The 21,258-nt window shown below is 35.8% G+C and overlaps 1 protein-coding gene across 1 annotated transcript in view; it reads right to left on the minus strand.

Moving 5' to 3' along the window:
- LOC136866120 (centrosomal protein of 135 kDa) overlaps positions 1–21,258 on the minus strand; it is a 670,869-nt gene that overhangs the window by 580,129 nt on the left and 69,482 nt on the right. The window contains exons 7-9 of the mRNA XM_067142807.2: positions 19,114–19,280; positions 6,011–6,206; positions 499–857 (exon numbers count right to left, since the gene is read on the minus strand). Of these exons, the coding sequence (XP_066998908.2) occupies positions 499–857; positions 6,011–6,206; positions 19,114–19,280 (722 nt within the window). The remainder of the gene's footprint in view (positions 1–498; positions 858–6,010; positions 6,207–19,113; positions 19,281–21,258) is intronic.

A 21,258-nucleotide genomic window follows, 5' to 3' on the forward strand; every position in this document is an offset into this window, starting at 1 on the left:
TCACTAGTATACATCTTCAGTGACTCCTAGGCTACTTACGAAAGCTGACAGTGGATCTGTTGAGGTTCCAACCAGTCTTGGACTGAGGACTCAACATATATATGCTCCATGCTAAAATGGTTATTTTTTGAACAGAATTTTTGATGTAGCAAATTTTCAAGAATTTTGGTCACACCTATTACCATTATTAGTATTGCTATTAGGTCTACAGAAGAAATGTTTACTGTACTTTATGATGCATTAAAAATTATTTCAACTTATTTATTAAATAACTATTTACCATTTTACACCTCTTTTCTTGTTTATTTTTACTGTTCTTTCTTTTTCCCACTTTTAAAGTATCTTTTCTATCAATAATGAAATGTTTTATTCCCAACCTTCTGAGGTCCCTAATTATAAGCATTGCAAGTATACATACAATATTAAGCAAACTAGTTAGTTCTACACTACTATACACATACCTTTTATTACAGGAACAAAGTAATAACATGCACTTACATGCATCTGACCATGCACATGCTCTGATCCATCACAAGGCAAACAGCACCGAGGTCTAGGTGCATTGAAACAATTAATTCTCTTCACCTCATCTCCGAATCTCACCCTATCTTTGACACTTCGTTCTGTAGGAAGAGACATAGAACGGGATGATGCGGAACTAAAATCCTTCCGTCTTGAATCAAGCTTTCCACCACGGCCAGAGTCCTTTTTACAGGATATGATCCTCCTGTTGCCTAACTTTTCTGGCGTTCCATCCATGCCAGCATCAAAGGTCCTATTCTCTAATTCAGCAATTCTGCGCTTTTGTTGACTGACGGTCTGGGTCAGGCGGTCTATTTCAACCATGAGATCATGTTCTGAAAATTTAAAAACATGTCATTATAAATAAGCACATGCTCTGATCTATCACAAAGCAAACATTAAAACAATTAATTCTCTTCACCTCATTTCTGAATCTCACCCTATCTTTGCAACTTTGTTCTGTAGAAAGACATAGATCAGGATGATGCTGAACTAAAATACTTCCGTCTTGAATCAAACTTTCCATCAACACCATAGTCCAGCACAAAGATGAACAAATAGGAATGGCATAAGACAGGTGGAATTCTGCAGAAACCATGACATGATATCCAAGTCAACATACTTCAAGAGATAACCAAATAAAATCAAAACTAACATTCAGACTGGAAAAAAGGAGAACGGCAACTGGATCATGTTTGTATGGATAAAAATTACCACAGGGAAATCTACAACATAAAAATCCTAAGAGGAACAGATTGTTCAATAAATTTCCAATTTCTTTGAAATCATTTAAGAAAAGGCTAGGAAAACAACTGATAGGACTGCCCTAAATGCAGATCAGTATTGATTGATTGACTGATTGATTGATTGATACCAGATCATATCATTACTTGACAAAAATTAAAATTAAATTCACCCCACTGACAAAGAAAAAATTCCATACAAGAAAGAAGAGAACCTACAACCCTCACAAACTGATAAACAACAAGCAATATGAAGAATGAACTTGGAGTTTGAATATAACAGAAGATCTAGAGGAAATTATTCTCCAATTGAAAGAAATAGCTGAACAAGTAGCCCAAATAAATCCAAGGAAAAAACACCAATGGTGAAACGATGAATGTAATAAAACAGCGGAAGATAGACACCAAGCGTGGTTAAGGTATTAGTCAAAAAATGGAAAAATCACACTTGGAACTCACAAAACAAGGAAAGATAACCCAAAAAATAATGAGGAGAGTTAAATGCCAATACCAAAAAGATATACTTTTAATGATAGAAACAAATAGCAAGAAAACAAACTCAAGAGATTACTATAAAATATTTAGCAGACAACTACAAGATATGACCCTCCACCATTAATGTTAAAATATAAAAATAATAAGCTGGTTAATAGCAATAGAGAAAAATACAGAAATTTCAGCAGAAGCATTTAACAAATTACTAAATCGCGAAGATCCCTCACAACCTCTTCAAATAAACACAGAAACACCAGCAGAAAATAGAAACCCACCCACAATCTATGAAGTGGGTATGTGAGAAACTGTCAGTGATTTTTCTAAATCCTAATGGGTGAGTAGGAGATAGGGATCTGCTCTCAGACAGCCTTCACTTAAACGACAGTGGTACGTATAAGTTAGGAAATTTGTTTGAAGGGTAATAGGGAGGTACATTCACGGAAACGGGGTAGTCTAGGGAGTGGTGATAAGGTTACAGGGACCTGGAAATCAAGTGGGGTTAACATAAAAATGTTAGTGTTGAAATATATAAGTATTGTAAAGAAAGGAAAAGAATTGAGTAATTTAATAGATATATACTTACCAGATATTGTAATAGGTGATGAATCATGGTGAAAAATGATATAATGAATGCTAAAATTTTCTCACAGAACTGGAGTGTGTACCAAAGACATAGGATAGGAATGGTAGGAGAGAAAGCATGCATTCTGGTGAAAGAACAGTTTGTAAGCTACGGAAAAGTTAAGATGACAAATATGAAATTCTAGGTGGAAAGCTCATTTCTAAAGATTATGGGCAACTTTATGTCTTTGGAGTGTAGAGACCAGGAAAGGGTAGTGCTGAAGCTGATTCAGAATTATTTGATAAGATAATCAGTTATGTGGGAAACGATATGGAAAGAAATGGAGGATTCCTTTTCCGACAATTCTTACTCAATAATCTCTAAAGATCCTAAAGATCCTACCTTAAAAACTCAACGTAGTCTAAAAACACTCCTAAAAACTCACCTTTCTTATTTAACGAACACGAATATCAAAAACTCATCAACATGAATCCCAAATTACCCACCGTTAGATCATTGCCAAAAATACATAAAAAGGATGTTCCCATTCGACCCATCATAAATAGCCGAAATAGTCTGACGTACAAAACTTCACAATTCCTCCAGAAGTTTCTCAAGAAACATTTTACATTCCACAACAAACACCCTATAAAAATACTCAACAGAACTATGTGAAACCTTAAATAAATTTAATTTACAACCTAACCACATAATGTGTTCTTTCGACATTACCAACATGTACTCGAACATTCCCCCTAAGGAAACTATAGAAATCATACGAAATAATCTTTCCAAACACAGCACCTTAAGTCTATTCGAAATAGAAGAATGCTTAAAATTGCTAAATTTCGTTCTTCTTAATAATTATTTCACTTTCAACAACAAGATATACAAACAAGAAGGTCTAGCCATGGGAGATCCCATCTCGGGAATACTCGCCGAAATTTACATGGATAATCTCGAAAATAGTAAAATAACAACTAGCATTAATGGATTGTACGCTATGTCGATGACACATTAGCAATAATAGATAAATGTTGGAACAATAGTGAAGACATACTAACCTACTTAAATAGCCTAGACAACTGCATCAAGTTCACCAAAGAGGACGAGGACGAGGACAATAATTTAATCAATTTTCTTGACATTACAATTACCAGGACCTTAAACAATTTCTATTTCCAAATTTTACAAAAATCCTTCGTTCACTCCTACAACCATAAAACAAAATTCTCTTCACCCACAGTCACAGAAACAAACCTCATTTTACAGTTTAGTGTACAGAGCACTAAAAATTCCCATGTCAACCGTCATCTTGAAAAAAAAAATACCATAAAAGAAATAGCTAGTTTCAATGGATATAATCCGTCAATCATACATAAAATAATCAATAAAGTGAAATTGAAATTAACCACGAACCTCCCTCCAAGGGAAAAAAACAAATCAAAGTACGCAACCTTTACCTATACTAATCCCATCATACATCAAATCGCTACCCCTTTAAGGAAACATGATATTAAGACAGATTTTAAGACCCAAAATTAAAATCAAAAGTTATTCTTTAACCACAACAAGATAAACTCTGATAATAAATTTTCGGGTTCCGGCATTTACAAACTGAAATGCGCTGAGTGAAATAGTTCGTACATCGGTCAAACCGGAAGAAGCTTCACAACTAGATATGCAGAACATTTTAATGCCCAGAAACACAACAAACACTCAGCAATGAGCATCCATATGTAGGACACAGGACAGTTTCACCACAATCGAACAAGATCTCCAAATTTTAAAAATTATAAATTTACTCATTCGGGAAAAATATTTTAGGTTCCCTGTGGGAATCAACATCTACATCTTTTGATGGCCAGGCAGGCATCTATTTTTGGAAATGAGACATGGCTCTCATAGTGCATTGGCACTGCTGGTGGCTTCAAATAGCCTATGCAGTGGCCTCCACGGTATGCACTAGCCTTGCGTCTTGGGTGGTGTGCTAAGTCCCAACTGACGAGCCTAACTTAGCACACGAGGGCGAAACGCAGGCAACCAAGAATGAGTTAGCTGGAAAATTTATAATGTCCAATAACGGACCATTATATTGGTATTAAAGGCAGACTCATGACCGAGTTCGAAAATTTGTACATTTTCTTGGACCAAAAATACAACAGTAATAAAAACTTAAATGATCCAATAGACAACCGAAGCCCTCTTTATGAACAATTAATAATTTCGTTCAATAAGTTAAATCTGAAAGACATAAGACTAGTTGACGTCCTCAAAACCTCCTCTTCAAGCACCCCCACTATGCCGTTCAACTTATTACGCCCCCGTTCTCCCTCTAATACACACAACTCCTTCCCATGCGCCAATCACAGGCCCACAGCCCCGCCTTCTCAGGCCCACTCCCCTCCACCAAAACGTCACAAGTACAACACGAGGAGCAAGACGTTAGTGAGAGTCAGTGCTTTACAAAACTCAAAATTTCACATCTTGAAGCCATTTCTGATTAGACTACACCAGGACCGTAATATTGAGGTCCAAAAAAAAAAAAAAGTTTTTCTTTTTATGGAAATTAATACAAATTTGGAATGCTTTTCCATATTATTTTACAATGTAAAATACACGTACAGTTTTGAGATCTTAGATCTGTTCGGCTGTCAAGCGATTTTTCTGAACCCTCCTTGGTATACACATATTTGATGTTCGACTTGTGCTTCCAAACGCTCCAGGATGGCAAGTGATAGAATTTTGTAAGTCGCGGGTAGCAAAGATATTCCTCTGTAGTTGTTGATGTTCTTCATGCTGCCTTTTTTGTGTAATGGAAGGACTGAAGCCATTTTCCAATATTCGGGTAGGGTCTCCTTGCTCCAAATTTCTTCTATTTGCTTTTGTAAGATATCAATTGATTCCTCTGGGGCATATTTCCATAGTTCTGCTATTACTGAGTCTTCCCCCAGTGCTTTGTTATTTTTGAAACGGGCAATGTAACGCTTGATTTCATCCCTGTCGGGGGGTCTGGAATCCGAGTACCTGAGTAAGGGTTCCTTGGTCTCAATGGGGCTTTGCGGTTTAGAGCACTTAAGTATATGAAGTAGTCTGTCAGAATGCTGCAATTTTCTTCATTAGACGTCGCCAGTGTGCCGTCCTTTCGCTCAAACCATAGAGATGGTGGTGTATAGCCATTGAGTTTGCGTTTGAAGGCTCTGTAGTACTCTCTGCTTTCATTCTTCCTAAAGTTTTGTTCTATCTTTTCAATGAGAGATTTTTCATATTTACGTTTCTCAGATCTAAACACCTTAGCTGCTTGGGCACGTTGGGTTTTGTAGGATTCCCAATCAGTTTCTGATTTTGTAGAGTAGTACTGTGTCCACGCATTGAGTCTTTCTTTGAGGACTGATTCACAGTTGTTGTTTTGTTGTCGTTATTTTGTTGTTGTTGTTGTTGTTGTTGTTAAATACCACAACAGAACACATCATCAAGGCAGGTTTTACACTAACACACACGACCAACTGATGAATCAAATACCCTCAAAATGAAAGCAACTATCAATCAAAATACTGTCAATCTCATGTAATTTTTAAATCTACTGAACTGTACAATTACAACCATACATAACGCACTGTCAAAGAAGGGTTGTCGTAAGATAATCACTTCTGAAAATAAATGAAGCATCAAGAAAGCTCACACAAACCTATGACAGTATAGTTGTTTATGCGGTCAGTCAGCTTTTTTTTCTCCTCTAAGGCACTATCAAGCACCTTTTGGACATTATGCTTCTCCCGACGGTGATCTTCCAACTCTGCCTGCAGTTCTTGATTGCTGCGCTTCAGCTCCAAGATCTCATGTTCTAAATCATTGATCTGATTCAGGCTTGCTTCCAGTTTCTCCTGCAAATAACAGATAAAGTGTTCATTGTAAAGACAACATATATTAAATATTCAATTTCATTCGAAAGACTGATAACACTAGCTGATATTATTATTATTATTGAGGAAAGCAACAGGAAACTACCTCACTCCTCATTTCCCTAGTACGCCTCTTCAGTAATGCCTAGGCCATCTATGAAAGCTGATGGCAAAGCTGTTGAGGATCCCACCAACGGCATCGCTGCCGGACTGAACATATATTATTATTATTATTATTATTATTATTATTATTATTATTATTATTATTATTATTATTTATTATTATTTATTGTATGGCCTTGGCTAGCATGTGCAGGCATTCTGATCTGAAGCTATTTCAACTGCTTAAGTATCAATTTTGACATTTTGTTAAATCTACCATATGGTGGAGAAATCGGAACTCTATAAGGACCTATTGGGGAGCTGTTAAGTGAATTTTTGGGCGGCTGGACCCAGCGGCTCACACAATATAGTGATGATCTCTAAGTCCAATTTGACACGTTCGATCCTGGCTCAGTGAAGTGGTATTTGAAAGTGCCTATAGGACAAAAAACCAGCAACTTGGAGTTCCAAAAAAAACATAAAAGTAGTTAGCAGAAACAACCAATAACATTACAAGTTTGGCACATAAACAAATTAGTGTCTCTAGAAATCTTTTACATGTCAACATCATAATATGACAAGGAGTGCTGAATGTGCTCAGACGGTCTTCACTTAAACCGCAGTGGTACATATAAGTTACGTAATTTGTTTAGAAGGGTTATAGGCAGGTACATTCAGGGAAACGGGCTGGCCTAGGGAGCAGTGTTAAGGGAACAGGGAACAGGAAATCAAGTAAGGATGACATAAAAATGTTAGTGTTCAACTGTAGAAGTGCTGTAAAAAAAGAAATAGAATTAAGTAATTTAATAGATATATACTTACCAGATATTGTAATAGTAGTTGAATCATGGCTAAGAAATGATATAATGGATGCAGAAATTTTCTCATGGAACTGGAGGGTGTTGCATGTAACTAATCCCATATTGAAATCTGCTATAATTAGCATACAAATTTGTATTTTTTATTTTTCTATTCCACTTTTTCAATACAATTGATTTTGTGTTGTTAGAAATTCATATTGCTACAACACTACATTAGAAGGGACATGTTTCGCTTGGTTTCAAGCATCCTCAGCCTTTGTAATTTATCTCAAGGTTAAGACCTGTCATTGTTAATTTGCTTATAACTAATTTGTACTTAATTATGATTCTAAAAACTAAGTAGTAAAATACGTAAATATAGGCATTTGTAAACACAATGGACAGTTTAACAATTTAAATAACAGTGCTAAAATTGGGATATTCGTTAACTCTAATAACACTGACATCCAAACACAGTAATATCTTCACAATAATGAGAATTGGCTAAAATTTCTCAAGTTCTTTGTTTTTTAAAAACAATTGATAGCTGACTTCTCGTATTAAAATTTGAGTCGTAAAATCAGTTAAAACTCAATAGTGTCTAAAGCTTAAAGGCTTAAATGCGTTGGAAATATTCTGCTTCATGTATTGATTTGAGGCATGCTTCTGTAATCTATTAGTTGTAAACAGTAAAATGCAACTATTGGTAGTTTCCTCGAACTAGTCTTGATTTGATGAGCAGATTTTACATTGGAAGTAGTTCGTTTTTATGAGAGCTTAGTCAAAAGGGCCGTCAATCCAAAAATCTTGAGGTGTTGATGTGTTTTCTTTTCTCACAATATTTAATGGTGGTGCATCTGTAATAAAGGAAATTACATGATAATGTTGTGTGTTATTGTGCTTTCACAGTGATCGTATTGGTATGTATCACTTACCCCTTCGAGTGCTTCTACACTGCCTCGAGGTACTTGTCACATTACGGTGACTGCTTGCTTTCGTGTTTCTACACCTTGTATTATATATATGAAGAAGCTGTTGTGAAGGGCGAGTAGGGAACTCAGGGGAAGAAACATTAGGTGGGGTGTTAAACGTTGGTGTATCGTGTGACGAGGAGTCTTTATGTGTTGTCGAGGTGGGAGTAGGGGAGGAAACGGTAGGTGGGGCGTTGGACTTTGGCGTATTGTGTGGAGGGGAATCTTTATGGGTTATCGAAGTAGTAATTGTGTCTATTTCTGTGGTGGGAGTTTTCAGATTAAATGTCTTGAAGAATTTACTATTATCTGATTATTGAAAGTTTGTAGTAATATTGGCAATTGCTCTATTAACGGACTTTTTATTTTGACCGCGTCATTCAGGTTTTTTCCCTTATTAAAATTATGGTCCAAATGAATATATATTGTGCCGTTTCACAGTTCTTTATACGAGCTGATAGGAACAAACATGGAGTCTCTGCGATCAAAATGTTAAAATAAATGCATTTAACGTCAATACGGGCCGAAAGGTAATTATTTTCATCAGTCAGTTATGGAAAGAACCATGTATAGAAGGCGCAGGAAAAGAATGACAAATGGACATTATTTAAACCTATTATTTAAAAAAAATTTGCTCATCACTCACTATATAATCAGACCTTGAAGCAGTAAGAAGACATAGGACTAGACTGAAAGAGATTATTCATCTGGAGTAAATACCGTAATTTGGAAGAAAATATAATTCGCAGCTACACGCCCAACACTCGTTATCAAGATTTAATCGCTGCGCAAAAGATAAAATACTATAAAAGGAGATAAACCAGATTACAATAGAGCTACGTCACGAAGTGGTGCAGAGCTTAAATAAATTTGCCCGATACCGCTTAATAGTAAAAGATACGTACTGATCAGCTGTTGAGTGCGTTCGCACCAATAAAAATATAGAGGAAAGAAGTTCATTTTCAAATTGTAATAAATACTTAATAATTATCCTAGTCGATTTGAAGCTAGTATATTGGACTAACTGTACCATAGCAAAATCCATACAATTTGAGCTTCACAAGAGATATATTAATTGAAGAATGACAGCAATGAATCACATATTTTGTTATTATTCTGTTACATATGTACGAGATTCCACTATGAGCCTGTAAAGAAGCAAGGCAACGCTATTTGGATCCTGATGAGGCGATACGATGTTGATCATCCCAGATGACCAGTAATCAATTGTGGAGAGCTACGATGAACCCGATCACTCGTGGAGGAACCAGATGACGAGATCCTAATCTCAGATGACCGGAGATGAGAAGACATCGAGACCACCTTGAGCAAAGCTAAGTCCATTATGTGAGTCGTTTTCGTAAGTAAGAGAATATTACCTTTTATAATTATATGTTGATATGTGTATTTGTGCGAAGACAGTGCGTAGATAAACGTCTAGATGAGATTATTGGAAGTAGGTATTCATCTATATGAAATGTCAATTTCATTAGTAGGCGTGGTCACCAAGTGATATTCCGACCATAATGTTTCCAGTCATATGTGAGAGTAAATAGTTAGTGTTATTATTATTATCAGTGAAGAGTAAAGTGTGAAGTTGACATTAACACCAGTGTATACTATTTTAATCAAAGTCACTCGGTGCGAGATCGTAAATAGGAAGTGTTTATGAAGGAATAAGGCAGTAGATTACTCAGAGTTATGAAGTTAAATTTGGCACTATGACGATAGGAAGTAAAGAGGGCATTTTAAGAATGTCACGGCACGTTGACGTGCAGTTTAATGAAGTGATTTGCATATGATGAAGAGAGAGATTTATTATACGTGAAATGTGAGTAATAATTGACGCGTTATAGATATGGTATAAGGATGATAGTGATTTATGATGGTCATATTTATTATTTTCTTCGAGAGAGATAGTCATAGTTGTTCTAAGTGAGATGATGTGATTTTCAAATGATGTTTCTGAGAGTGTCAGTGAATTCTTGCCAATTCCATATGATAATTCTTAATCCTATGCATTTTCACATAGCTTAGTTTAGTTAGTGATACTTTAGTTGCTTTAGTTATACTTTAGGTTGTAAAGATTTCATATGTTTAAATTTTATGTAAAATATACATTGTATATACATGAAGTGGTTAAGTGTAAGAAAGGGCCGGGAGCCCTAACTTCGCCACAATAAAGACGCTTTAATAATAATAATAATAGCTTAGGATACGATCCCGAGATTGATAGAGCAATGTTTTTATCCATGTTAGGATTGTCTAGAGAGTCATGCATGTAGTCATGATAATAGTTAAGCCTTCACTGAATTATTTCGGATGATTTTGAAAACTCTCACTGTGTATAACATTATTCTGAACAATATTCAACCTACTAGACTAATCACTGGTGACATAGCTATTCCAAAAGGATTATTTTTAGTCGAAGATAGTGTCTTCTGACCAAGTAGATTTTCCGTTAGTAGTAGGTGTGATGATAATTTCATAGGGTATGTATGATGACGTTTCTTACAACCAAATACGCACGTAGAATAATACTTTTCACTAAAATTAAGGTCACATTACCTTAAGTTTATAAGTTAAATCTTATGATAACGTTACTTGGAGGGTGATTACGACTTACACTGGACATAGCTTAGCTTATGGTGAGTGACACAGGGAAATATGAGTAACTAAGAGACAATTGAGCATGCAAATGTGAATATTTAAACCGTGAAACATACGTAAGTGTACTTGTCAATTCAAAATCAGGAGAAGTTTTGAGATAGTTTTTATTGAGAATTTTTACACCTGCATCGAGACAGACAGTTAGTGTAAATTGAAATATGTGTCAGTCCTATGAGTAAGGTATAGGTAGTAACGAACTGAATTTCATATTTATTCGAAGAATAACTGACATTCGGACAATTTGAACTCCAATTCTTATCTGAACACCAACTCGATTCCATAAGCGTTCTTTATTTCTCAAGAAAGTTTAGTCAGAGATATTGTAAATAGTAATTGATACAATTTTTTTTATTTTTTTTCTTCTTAAAGGATGCATCCAACACTCTTAATATTCTTGATTTTAATGTTTATTTTCTTGCCAGTACGGCACATGTAAATATAATTAATTTCATTCATATTAGTTTACTTCATTATCGCCCAACTTCGTAAGTGAATTGCCTACGAATGAAACCATATGTTTCTTTATAATTCCCAAATGTTATGTAATATTTCTTCTAATATTCTATAATTTTGAAAGATCAATGGACTCATGAAATGAAATGGTAGAATCCTAGATTGCGTTTATTTACGATGAGTTCGGAGGATATGATTTTTCTGAGATGTTGGTGAAGAATACAGACTGTAGGAATAACAACGAATTGCTCACTTCAAGAAGTTTTCATTGGTCGAATTTAAGATGATTTTTCTTATAATGTCTAACTTAATATTTAAATAAATGTGAGATAGTATAACCTCAGCACTCTTTCTATGTGTTCTTAGAATAAGTATTAGTCATAAGATAGTGGTATCTTCAGTTGACGACAACTTCTCTAAGAGCTAATGAGAGTATGGTATCTAACTAGTAACGGGTAAGAGACGTCTTCCAACGTTAGTTAGAATCTACCATTAACCGACCTGGACGTTTTTCACTTACGGAACCCATACCCATAAAACTTAGTCATCGAACCAATTGAATTTAGAGCTAGTCAGGATCTCTTGTGTCCATGCCTGGACGCGGGAACGGCGCAATATATATTCTCAAACTACGTCATTAGCTTCCCTTTTTCAATCCTGTTGATTCTTGTGAGGTCTCTGTCTACTGTGGTATATTGATGGCCGGTTTCTTTCATGTGGTTACTCATTGCGGAATATTTGTTATGCTTTAAAGCACTAAAATGTTCCATGTACCTGGTAAGAAAGCTGCGGCCAGTTTGGCCAACATACGAAAAATTATACTGCGTGCATGATAGCCTGTATATCCCAGAACCTTGATATTTGTTATTGTCGGAGTTTACTATGTTGTGATCAAAGAATAAGTTTTTATTGGTGTTGTGCGTCTTGAAAGCTATTTGTATATCCCGTTTTTTCAATGGGTTTGCTATTTGATGAATCGCTGGACTGGTGTAAGTAAAAGTTGCGTATTTTGATTTTTCTTAGTCTTTTCCAGGGTGAGATTTGTGGCTAATTTGAATTTTACTTTATTGATGATTCGAATTACCATCTCTATTTTGTATCCATTGACTAGTGCTAGTTCTTTTATAAAATTTAGTTTTTAGAATCATAATTAAGTACAAATTAGATATAAGCAAATTAACAATGACAAATAAATTACAAAGGCTGTGGATGCTTGAAACCAAGCAAAACATATCCCTGCTAATGTTGTGTTGTAGCAATATGACTTTCTAACAACACAAAATCAATTGTATTGAAAAGGTAGAATAGAAAAATAAAACAAATTTGTATGCAAATTACTGGAGGGTGTATCGAAGAGATAGGATAGGAATGGTAGGATGGGGAGTATTCATTCTGGTGAAAGAAGAATTTGTAAGCTACGATAAAGTTAAAGATGACAAACAAGTAATTCTAGGGGGTAAGGCTCATCTCTAAAGATAATAGGCAACTTGATGTCTTTGGAGTGTACAGACCTGGAAAGGGTAGCGCAGACGTTGATTCAGAATTATTTGATAAGATAATCAGCTATGTTGGAAAGGATAAGGAAAGGAGTGTGATTGTAGCGGGTGATCTCAATTTACCAAATGTCAATTGGGAAGGTAAACCAAACGACAGGAAGGATGACCAACAAATGGCAAGTAAGTTAATATGGGAAGGGCATCTGATTCAGAAAGTGATGGAACCAACTAGAGGGAAGAATATTCTGGATGTGGTCCTGGTAAAACCAGATGAGCTCTATAGAGAAAGAGAATAGATGGCATTAGTGATCATGAAGCTGTTTTTGTGGTAGTCAGAAATGTGAAAGAAAGGGAGATATAAAAATCAGGACTATTAGGCAGTACCATATGGCTGATAAAACAGGCACGAGGGAGTTTTTAAAAAGTAACTATGATCGGTGGAAAACTGTAAATAAAAATGTAAACAGACTCTGGGATGGGTTTAAAGCAATTGTTACCGAGCTCGATAGCTGCAGTCGCTTAAGTGCGGTCAGTATCCAGTAATCGGGAGATCGTGGGTTCGAGCCCCACTGTCGGCAGCCCTGAAGATGGTTTTCCGTGGTTTCCCATTTTCACACTAGGCAAATGCCGGGGCTGTACCTTAATTAAGGCCACGGCCGCTTCCTTCCACTTCCTAGGCCTTTCCCATCCCATCGTCGCCATAAGACATATCTGTGTCGGTGCGACGTAAAAAAAAAAAAGCAATTGTTGAGGAATGTGAAAATAGGTTTGTACCTTTAAAGGTGGTAAGGAATGGTAAAGATCCACTATATTATAAAAGAGAAGTAAAGAGACTAAGAAGGAGGTGCAGGTTGGAAAGAAACAGAGTTAGAAATGGCTGTGGAAGTAAGGAGAAATTGAAGGAACTCACTAGGAAACTGAATCTAGCAAAGAAGTCAGCTAAGGATAACATGATGGGAAGCGTAATTGGTGGCCGTACAAATTTTAGTGAAAAATGGAAGAGTATGTACAATATAGGTACTTTAAGGCAGAAACAGGTTCCAAGAAGAATATTCCCGGAATCATTAATGAACAAGGGGAGTGTGTATGCGAGGATCTTCAAAAGGCAGAAGTATTCAGTCAGCAGTATGTAAAGATTGTTGGTTACAAGGATAATGTCCAGATAGGGGATGTGAGTAACACTAAAGAAGTATTAAAATTTACCTATGACAGCAATGACATTTACAGTAAGATAAAAAAGTTGAAAATTGGAAAAACAGCTGGAATTGATAAGGTTTCACGGGATATACTAAAGACAACGGGTTGAGATATAGTACCATATCTGAAGTACTTATCTGATTACTGTTTGCATGAGGGAACTATACCAAATGAATGGAGTTACTATAGTAGCACCTGTGTATAAAAAGGGTGATACACATAAAGCTGAAAATTACAGGCCAGTCAGTTTGACATGCATTGATGTAAGCTTTGGGAAAACATTCTTTCTGATTATATAAGACATGTTTGCAAAATTAATAACTGGTTTGATAGAAAGAAGTTTGGGTTTAGGAAAGGTTATTCCACTGAAGCTCAACTTGTAGGATTCCAGCAAGATATAGCAGATATCCTGAATTCTGGATGTCAATTGGATCGTACTGCGATTGACCTGTCTAAGGCATTTGATAGGGTGGGTCATGGGAGACTACTGGCAAAAATGAGTACAATTGGACTTGACAAAAGAATGACCGAATGGGTGGCTCTGTTTCTAGAAAATAGAACTCTGAAAATTAGAGTACGCAAAGCTTTATCTGTCCCTGTAATAATGAAGAGGGGAATTCCTCAAGGCAGTATTATTGGACTTTTATGTTTTCTTTTATATATATCAATGATATGTGCAAAGAAGTGGAATCAGAGATAAGGCTTTTTGCAGATGATGTTATTCTGTACAGAGTAATAAATAAGTTACAAGATTGTGAGCAACTGAAAAATGACCTTGATAATGTTGTGAGATGGACATTAGACAATGGTATGATGATAAATGGGGTTAAAAGTCAGGTTGTGAGTTTGACAAATAGGAAAAGTCCTCTCAGTTTTAATTACTGCATTGATGGTGTGAAAGTACCCTTTGGTGATCATTGTAAATAAAGGGTACAGATCTCTGCACATGGTTATGAGAGTATTTAGGGGTTGTAGTAAGGATGTAAAGGAGAGGGCCTTTAAGTCTCTGGTAAGACCCCAACTAGACTAGGGTCCCATTGAATGGGACCCTCACCAGGATTACTTGATTCAAGAATTGGAAAAAATCCAAAGAAAAGCAGCTTGATTTGTTCTGGGCAATTTCCGACAAAAAAGTAGCGTTGCAAAAATGTTGCCAAGTTTGGGGTGGGAAGACTTGGGGGAAAGGGGACGAGTTGCTCGACTAAGTGGTGTGTATAAATAACTCTCGTATGTTTTTATTGTTCTCCCACCTATTTAATACAATACAATCTTAAAAGTTAGGACTTTGTCCTTATCAAAATGTTAACATAAAATTAATACACTGGACGGTACATATTTTGCCCATCAATAGTACGTATCATCAGCCACTTTTTGCCTTAGGAATATATCAGGTACCTGATTGGGAATGACTTATGAATACTGTTAAAAACTATGTCTTGTAAAATGGACTAGAGATTGTTAAACAACTATTACAATATAAAATGTGGTATACTACTACTTAACAATACAGTAAAACCTCATTAATTCGAAGTCGTTGGGACTCAAAAATCGGACTTCGAATTACGTGATTTCGAATTAACCGCCAATTCGCAATTCAGAAGTACCAATACTTGCCGCGTTACAAAATATTCTAAGGCCCGTTACTGCATGCAGTTAACTTTGATTCACAGTTTATACCTTTCTAGTGACATGAAAAAAGAACTATTTCCAAAATGTATCCAAGAAGGTGCATTTACAGTATTCAAATAATGCACTCGGATATCTCAATGGTAAACATAACCCCACGCAACGAAAGAAAGAAAAAAAAACGATTCAAAGACGAGGAGAAATCTATGCTGGCTCCCATGTGCAAGTGCTTTATTAATTGGATTACTATACTGTATGCATTTTAGATGCCTTGTATTTACACAGAAAGTAACCGATGCCCTTAAAATCAAACTTTCCTATGACTATCCTCGTACGATTTCCCGCCAAGGCACTTCTCTCGCACTTCAGAAATGTAAACACTTGCCGCGTCACAAAGTATTCTAAGACCCATTAATACATGCTATCACCTCGATTCACAGTTTAAACCTTTCAAATGCCATGGAAAAAACTATTTCCGAAATGTATCCAACAAGGTGCATTTACAATGTTCAAATAATGCACTTGGATAAATCACTGACAAATATAACCTCACGCAACGAAAAAAAAATCGCACAATTCAAAGACGAGGATAAATGATGCCGCTTCCCCTGTGCAAATGCATTATTTTTTTGATTTCTGTACTGTTTGCATTTTTAGATGCTTTGTATTGGCATGGAATGCGCCCGACGCCCTTAAAACACTGTAGCTTATCTAACTTTCCTATGACGAGGGGATAAAGTATCTCGCGTCCATGTGCATTGCAACGCACTACTATGACCCCCATCCCTCACCCTTGTACGATTTCCCGGCTGGCAATTTCTCCTTTAAAACCATAAGACCGTTTAGGCTCGCATTAAAATAAAGCAATGCAGTTTCACCGGCAATGAAAATATTGTTCGGTGCCTACGAATTTATTATATGAGCCACGTTTTTTTTTTGTCAACTGTCGGCATCACCAGTGTTCACGGATTCTGTTTTCCCGCACAGTGCCTGTTGCGTGATATTACGGCGTTTGTTAAAAGGTTGAATACAAAAGAATTCCGATTTCATTCAACTTAGCAATCATGAAGTGCACTGTAGACCCACCGAAGTGAGTGTAAATACGTAAAGCTACCCCTCCACGTTCCGGTACGCGCGTTCTATTATGACGCGGAGCGGATAAATTTCCAGTTGAAATTACTCTGTAACATACTATTGTTTTAAAATGTAAAGGCAGTTTCGAATTAAAAGTCTGAATTTCGGTAATGGGGCCGACATTGTACTTCGAATTACGAATTATCCGTATTTTGAATTAAACAATTGAAATAACATGCAAAACTGTATCTCATGTTTCCGGGAACGAGAGCTTCTTCGAATTAGGCGGGATTTTGAATTAACCGATTTCGAATTATCGAGGTTCTACTGTATTTGTGTTAATATTTGAGGCCGAAAACATGACAATTATTTGAAGATTACAACATAGGTAGTTGGTTCTTGATATTAAAAGATGTTACAATAAACATAAAAATCAGAAAGTACATTCCATTAAATTGTCAAAAGGCGTGTAGTTAAAAACTGGAGGAAAGTTGAGCATTGGTAATGGTCGTTGGTTCTTGAATAAGTATTGGTTTTCATTTATATGTTTATAAATTTTGAAGAATTTTCATATGGTCTGGTTCTTTTCAAGATGATATTAGTTGGAATGCTGGTGCCGTAGGCTATATTGAAGTTTGTGTAGATGTCATTTGGCCATCTTCTTTAATATAGTATTTGTGGAAAGAGTTTGTGATAGGTGTGGCTCTTTGTTGTTGAACGTGTTGAGGTGAGCGTGCTAGTCGAAAGGGAACGTTGTTGTCAATCGGTGGGTAGCCAATTGTGTGATGAAATTCCCTTTGACCGCTGAGATGTTAATTTATGTTGAGGGCTTTAAGCAAGTGTGTGGTGAAATTCCCTTTGACCGCTGAGATGTTAACTTATGTTGAGGGCTCCAGCATTCCAACTAATATCATCTTGAAAAGAACCAGGCTATATGACAAAGTAGTTAACAAGGATTAACCATGTGATAAACCAGAAACATGACACCTCGATGTTTGTTTAGTAGTATACTTAGTGATTTATTTTTATTTTATTTTAGGTCTTTGCAGGTTTTACATGCCTCATTTCCAAGATTATTCGTTATTTGTTCATCCTTGCTGTAGCTGACATTAGTGATTTTGTGTTGCTGTGTTTCCACCAAATCAATGTTGATGTTTATATTGTACATATTCCACCCATGGTGATCATAGTGTACTAGATTTTAATAGGTTAGGGATCAGATGACAGCTACCATAGTTAAACATAGGCAATAGATAAACAACAGCATCACCACAACAGAATGTCATTTAACAAATAGTTTATTTTTGTTCTAATATGTTTCAGGTGTTGAAATCTCAATTAATCAATGGTATTAAAGAGTGGTGATGATGATGATGATGCTTGTTGATTAAAGAGGCCTAACATCTATGGTCATCGGCCCAGTTTTTAAGAGTAATGTGTGATTAATGATAATGGTAATAATTAATTAATCAGTTGTAATTTTTTTTTCTATTTGCTTTACATCGCACCAACACAGATAGGTCTTCTGGTGACGATGGGATAGGAAAGGCCTAGGAAGTCGAAGGAAGTGGCCGTGGCCTTAATTAAGGTACAGCCCTGGCATTTGCCTGGTGTGAAAATGGGAAACCACGGAAAACCATCTTCAGGGCTGCCGACAGTGGGCCTCGAACCTACTATCTCCTAATTACTGGATACTGGCCACACTTAAGCGACTGCAGCTATCGAGCTCAGTAATCAGTTGTAAAAATTGCTAATATCTGTTCACTGGACTCCAAATAATTCAGTTAAAGTTCAGTGTAAGGCTAATGATCTTGGCATTTTATGATATGGTACGAAAAGGGTACAATACGGCCACCACACAAAAACGCTTAAAAAAATTACACCCACAATGTCTCAGAAACATCTTAAAAAATATGTAGAAGAGAAAACACTTTAACATCAGCATTCTGAAGGAGGCTGGTAAAACATGCACAGAGAGAGGCAATGCTAGATGACATCAGCTCCAATGTGTTGGACTCGTGATCTGCATATCAAGTAATCATACCCGAAGCAAGTACTCTACTCTGAAGTAAGCAAGGCTAGTCACTACATCGGAGGTCAGAAAAAGAGGTATTAAGACTGTATTAAATCCACCTAGAAGCTGTATAACATCAATACTGAAAAACAGCTTACATGCATCCTGGAATTTCTCATTTGGAAAGTACCACCCATCAATGAACAGAACAGTGCACAAAGACAAAACAGGTAAGTCCTTAAGGAAGAATGGTCAATTACCAGCTGGCTTTTTAATATTAGTTAGTCATCATTGTGGTAATGTGCGTACATGGTAGATCAGGCTGATCAGCCAACTGAAGACTCACCGATAGGAAGTTACGACTGCCAATGATGACAATAAGTACTTAGAAGAATGAAGATATTTTCTAAACACGTTCATTTGCTTCATTTTGACCTATAAATCTACTTGAAACCTTTTTGACAATACAATAAACAGAAGACTTACCTGTATTTTAGACACTTTCCTAGTGTTCTCCTTAACTGTAGTGCTGCATTCCGCTTCAACTGCAAGAGCCATACGATCAATGTCATGCAGCTCATTCTGTAGCTGTTTATTACGTTCAGCTAACTGTAAAGCACGAGTCATTGCTTCATGTTGTTGAGCAACTGATTCTAAAAACAACAAAATGTGTGCAGTATTTATATAGAAACTAATTTTCATAAAACCCATACACATGGAAAGAAGTATAACAAATATATTTTCAAATCAATTTTCAAATATTCCACATTCAATTTCAAACAATATTAGGAAAGAAATACCAACTGAAAAGCAGCAGTTAGAATGGAAACATAATGAAATAAATAAATCATAACCTCCCGAAACTTCAGAAATTAAAGGAACATTCAGAGAATTGTTAAAAATAAGAAAATAAGAACATGTTAAGTCGGAAAACGGGAAATTAAGGATTATTCAAGTACAGTACTTAAAATAAATGTTGAATCAATAAGATAAATGCTTTATGAAAAATCCTTCCTCGAGCCTACATTAAAGTATTGTATAATTGTGAGGTTATTCAGACTGTTGAAACTAATTCAGTGTAACATAAATATAGAAAATTCCTGAAAAAAGAAAACATTTATGCCAATTAACAGATTATAAAAGAAAAAGATACTATTAAAAACAGAATTACATGTTTCATTCTTAAAAGAACATCATCAGATTCTATCAAATCACACTTTTAATTTTTTTATAATTTTGATTTACGTTGCACCAAGATAGATAGTTCTTACGGCGATGATGGGATAGGAAACAGCTGGGAGTGGGAAGGAAGCAACCGTGGCATTAATTAACGTGTGAAAATGGGAAACCACAGAAAACTATCTTCAGGTCTGCTGACAGTGGGGTGTACACGTATACGTCAGACAGCCAGGTTGTACGCTTCTCAACCACTCAACAACAATATTTATCAATAGTCATAGACAAGGAAAGAGCCGCCACCACCAACAACTGTTTTTACACACTAATGTGATCTGCATTTAACGCTTTCAAGACTATCAACAACTTCAGCTGCACATACCTATCTTCAAATGTACACGTATTTAATAATATTAGAAAATTTGCAAGCTATCTAGTGGTTGAACTTTGTTCAAAGTATAGTGGTACAAAGTACCCCATACGAACTCAAGCATATAACCTCTCATGTTAAACGACCCGTAAACAATGCAAGAACATGTTTTTACCCGTTACTTTGGACTGTAACAAGACATATCCATCTTAAAGTGTATTTTACTATGTGTTGTGAACATTTCAATGTGTTTATGTAGTTAATAATTTAATAGGTTATTTAATACGAATTTCAGGTCATCAGATATACCTATAATTATGAGCATAATACTAACCACTTTGAAATAAGTCAATTTAATGTCTGTCACACACAATCTTCTCACTTGACAAGGTATAAGACCTAAATGCAACTATAGTAAGGGCATAATACAGCTGAGCTCAAGCACATAATCTTTTCATGCCAGACGATTTAATAAAAAACGAAAGATGACAAATTTATTTCAAGAACATGTTTTACCCGCAAACTTGGACTGTAACAAGATATATGTATAGTGAGATGTATTTTATCATGTATTGTGAACATTTTAGTGTGTTTATATAGTTAACATTTTAATAAGTTTCAACACAAGTTTTAGGTCTTCCGACATACTTAAGTTTATGAGCATAGGACTAATCACTTTGAAATATGTCAATTCAACGTCCGTCACATACAATCTTTTCACTTGGCAAGGCAAAACACCTAAAATTGTAACTAATGTAAGAGTATAATACAGCTGAAGACGACTTTGTAAAGAGTCGAAACCGGTTCTGTTATATAAGGAATTATAATAAAATTAGTGTTGATCACATGGATATTTTCTTTTCTATGATATAAAGTTGCCCATTATGCGCTAAGTCAATGAATATTGAATTTTCACAGCCGTGGTGCACTCTAAATAAACTTTCAATATATTAGGTTGTGTTCTATATATTGAGCAGATACTGAAGAGATATTAAGTACAGTACAGAGGTTGTGGGTTCGGATCTGATTGGCGTTCAGTTGGCCATTGTTGCAGAGTTTGTTGAGTCATGAAACTTCAATATTTG

The sequence above is a fragment of the Anabrus simplex genome, chromosome 3 (genome assembly GCF_040414725.1).
Source record: "Anabrus simplex isolate iqAnaSimp1 chromosome 3, ASM4041472v1, whole genome shotgun sequence".
Classification (NCBI taxonomy): domain Eukaryota; kingdom Metazoa; phylum Arthropoda; class Insecta; order Orthoptera; family Tettigoniidae; genus Anabrus; species Anabrus simplex.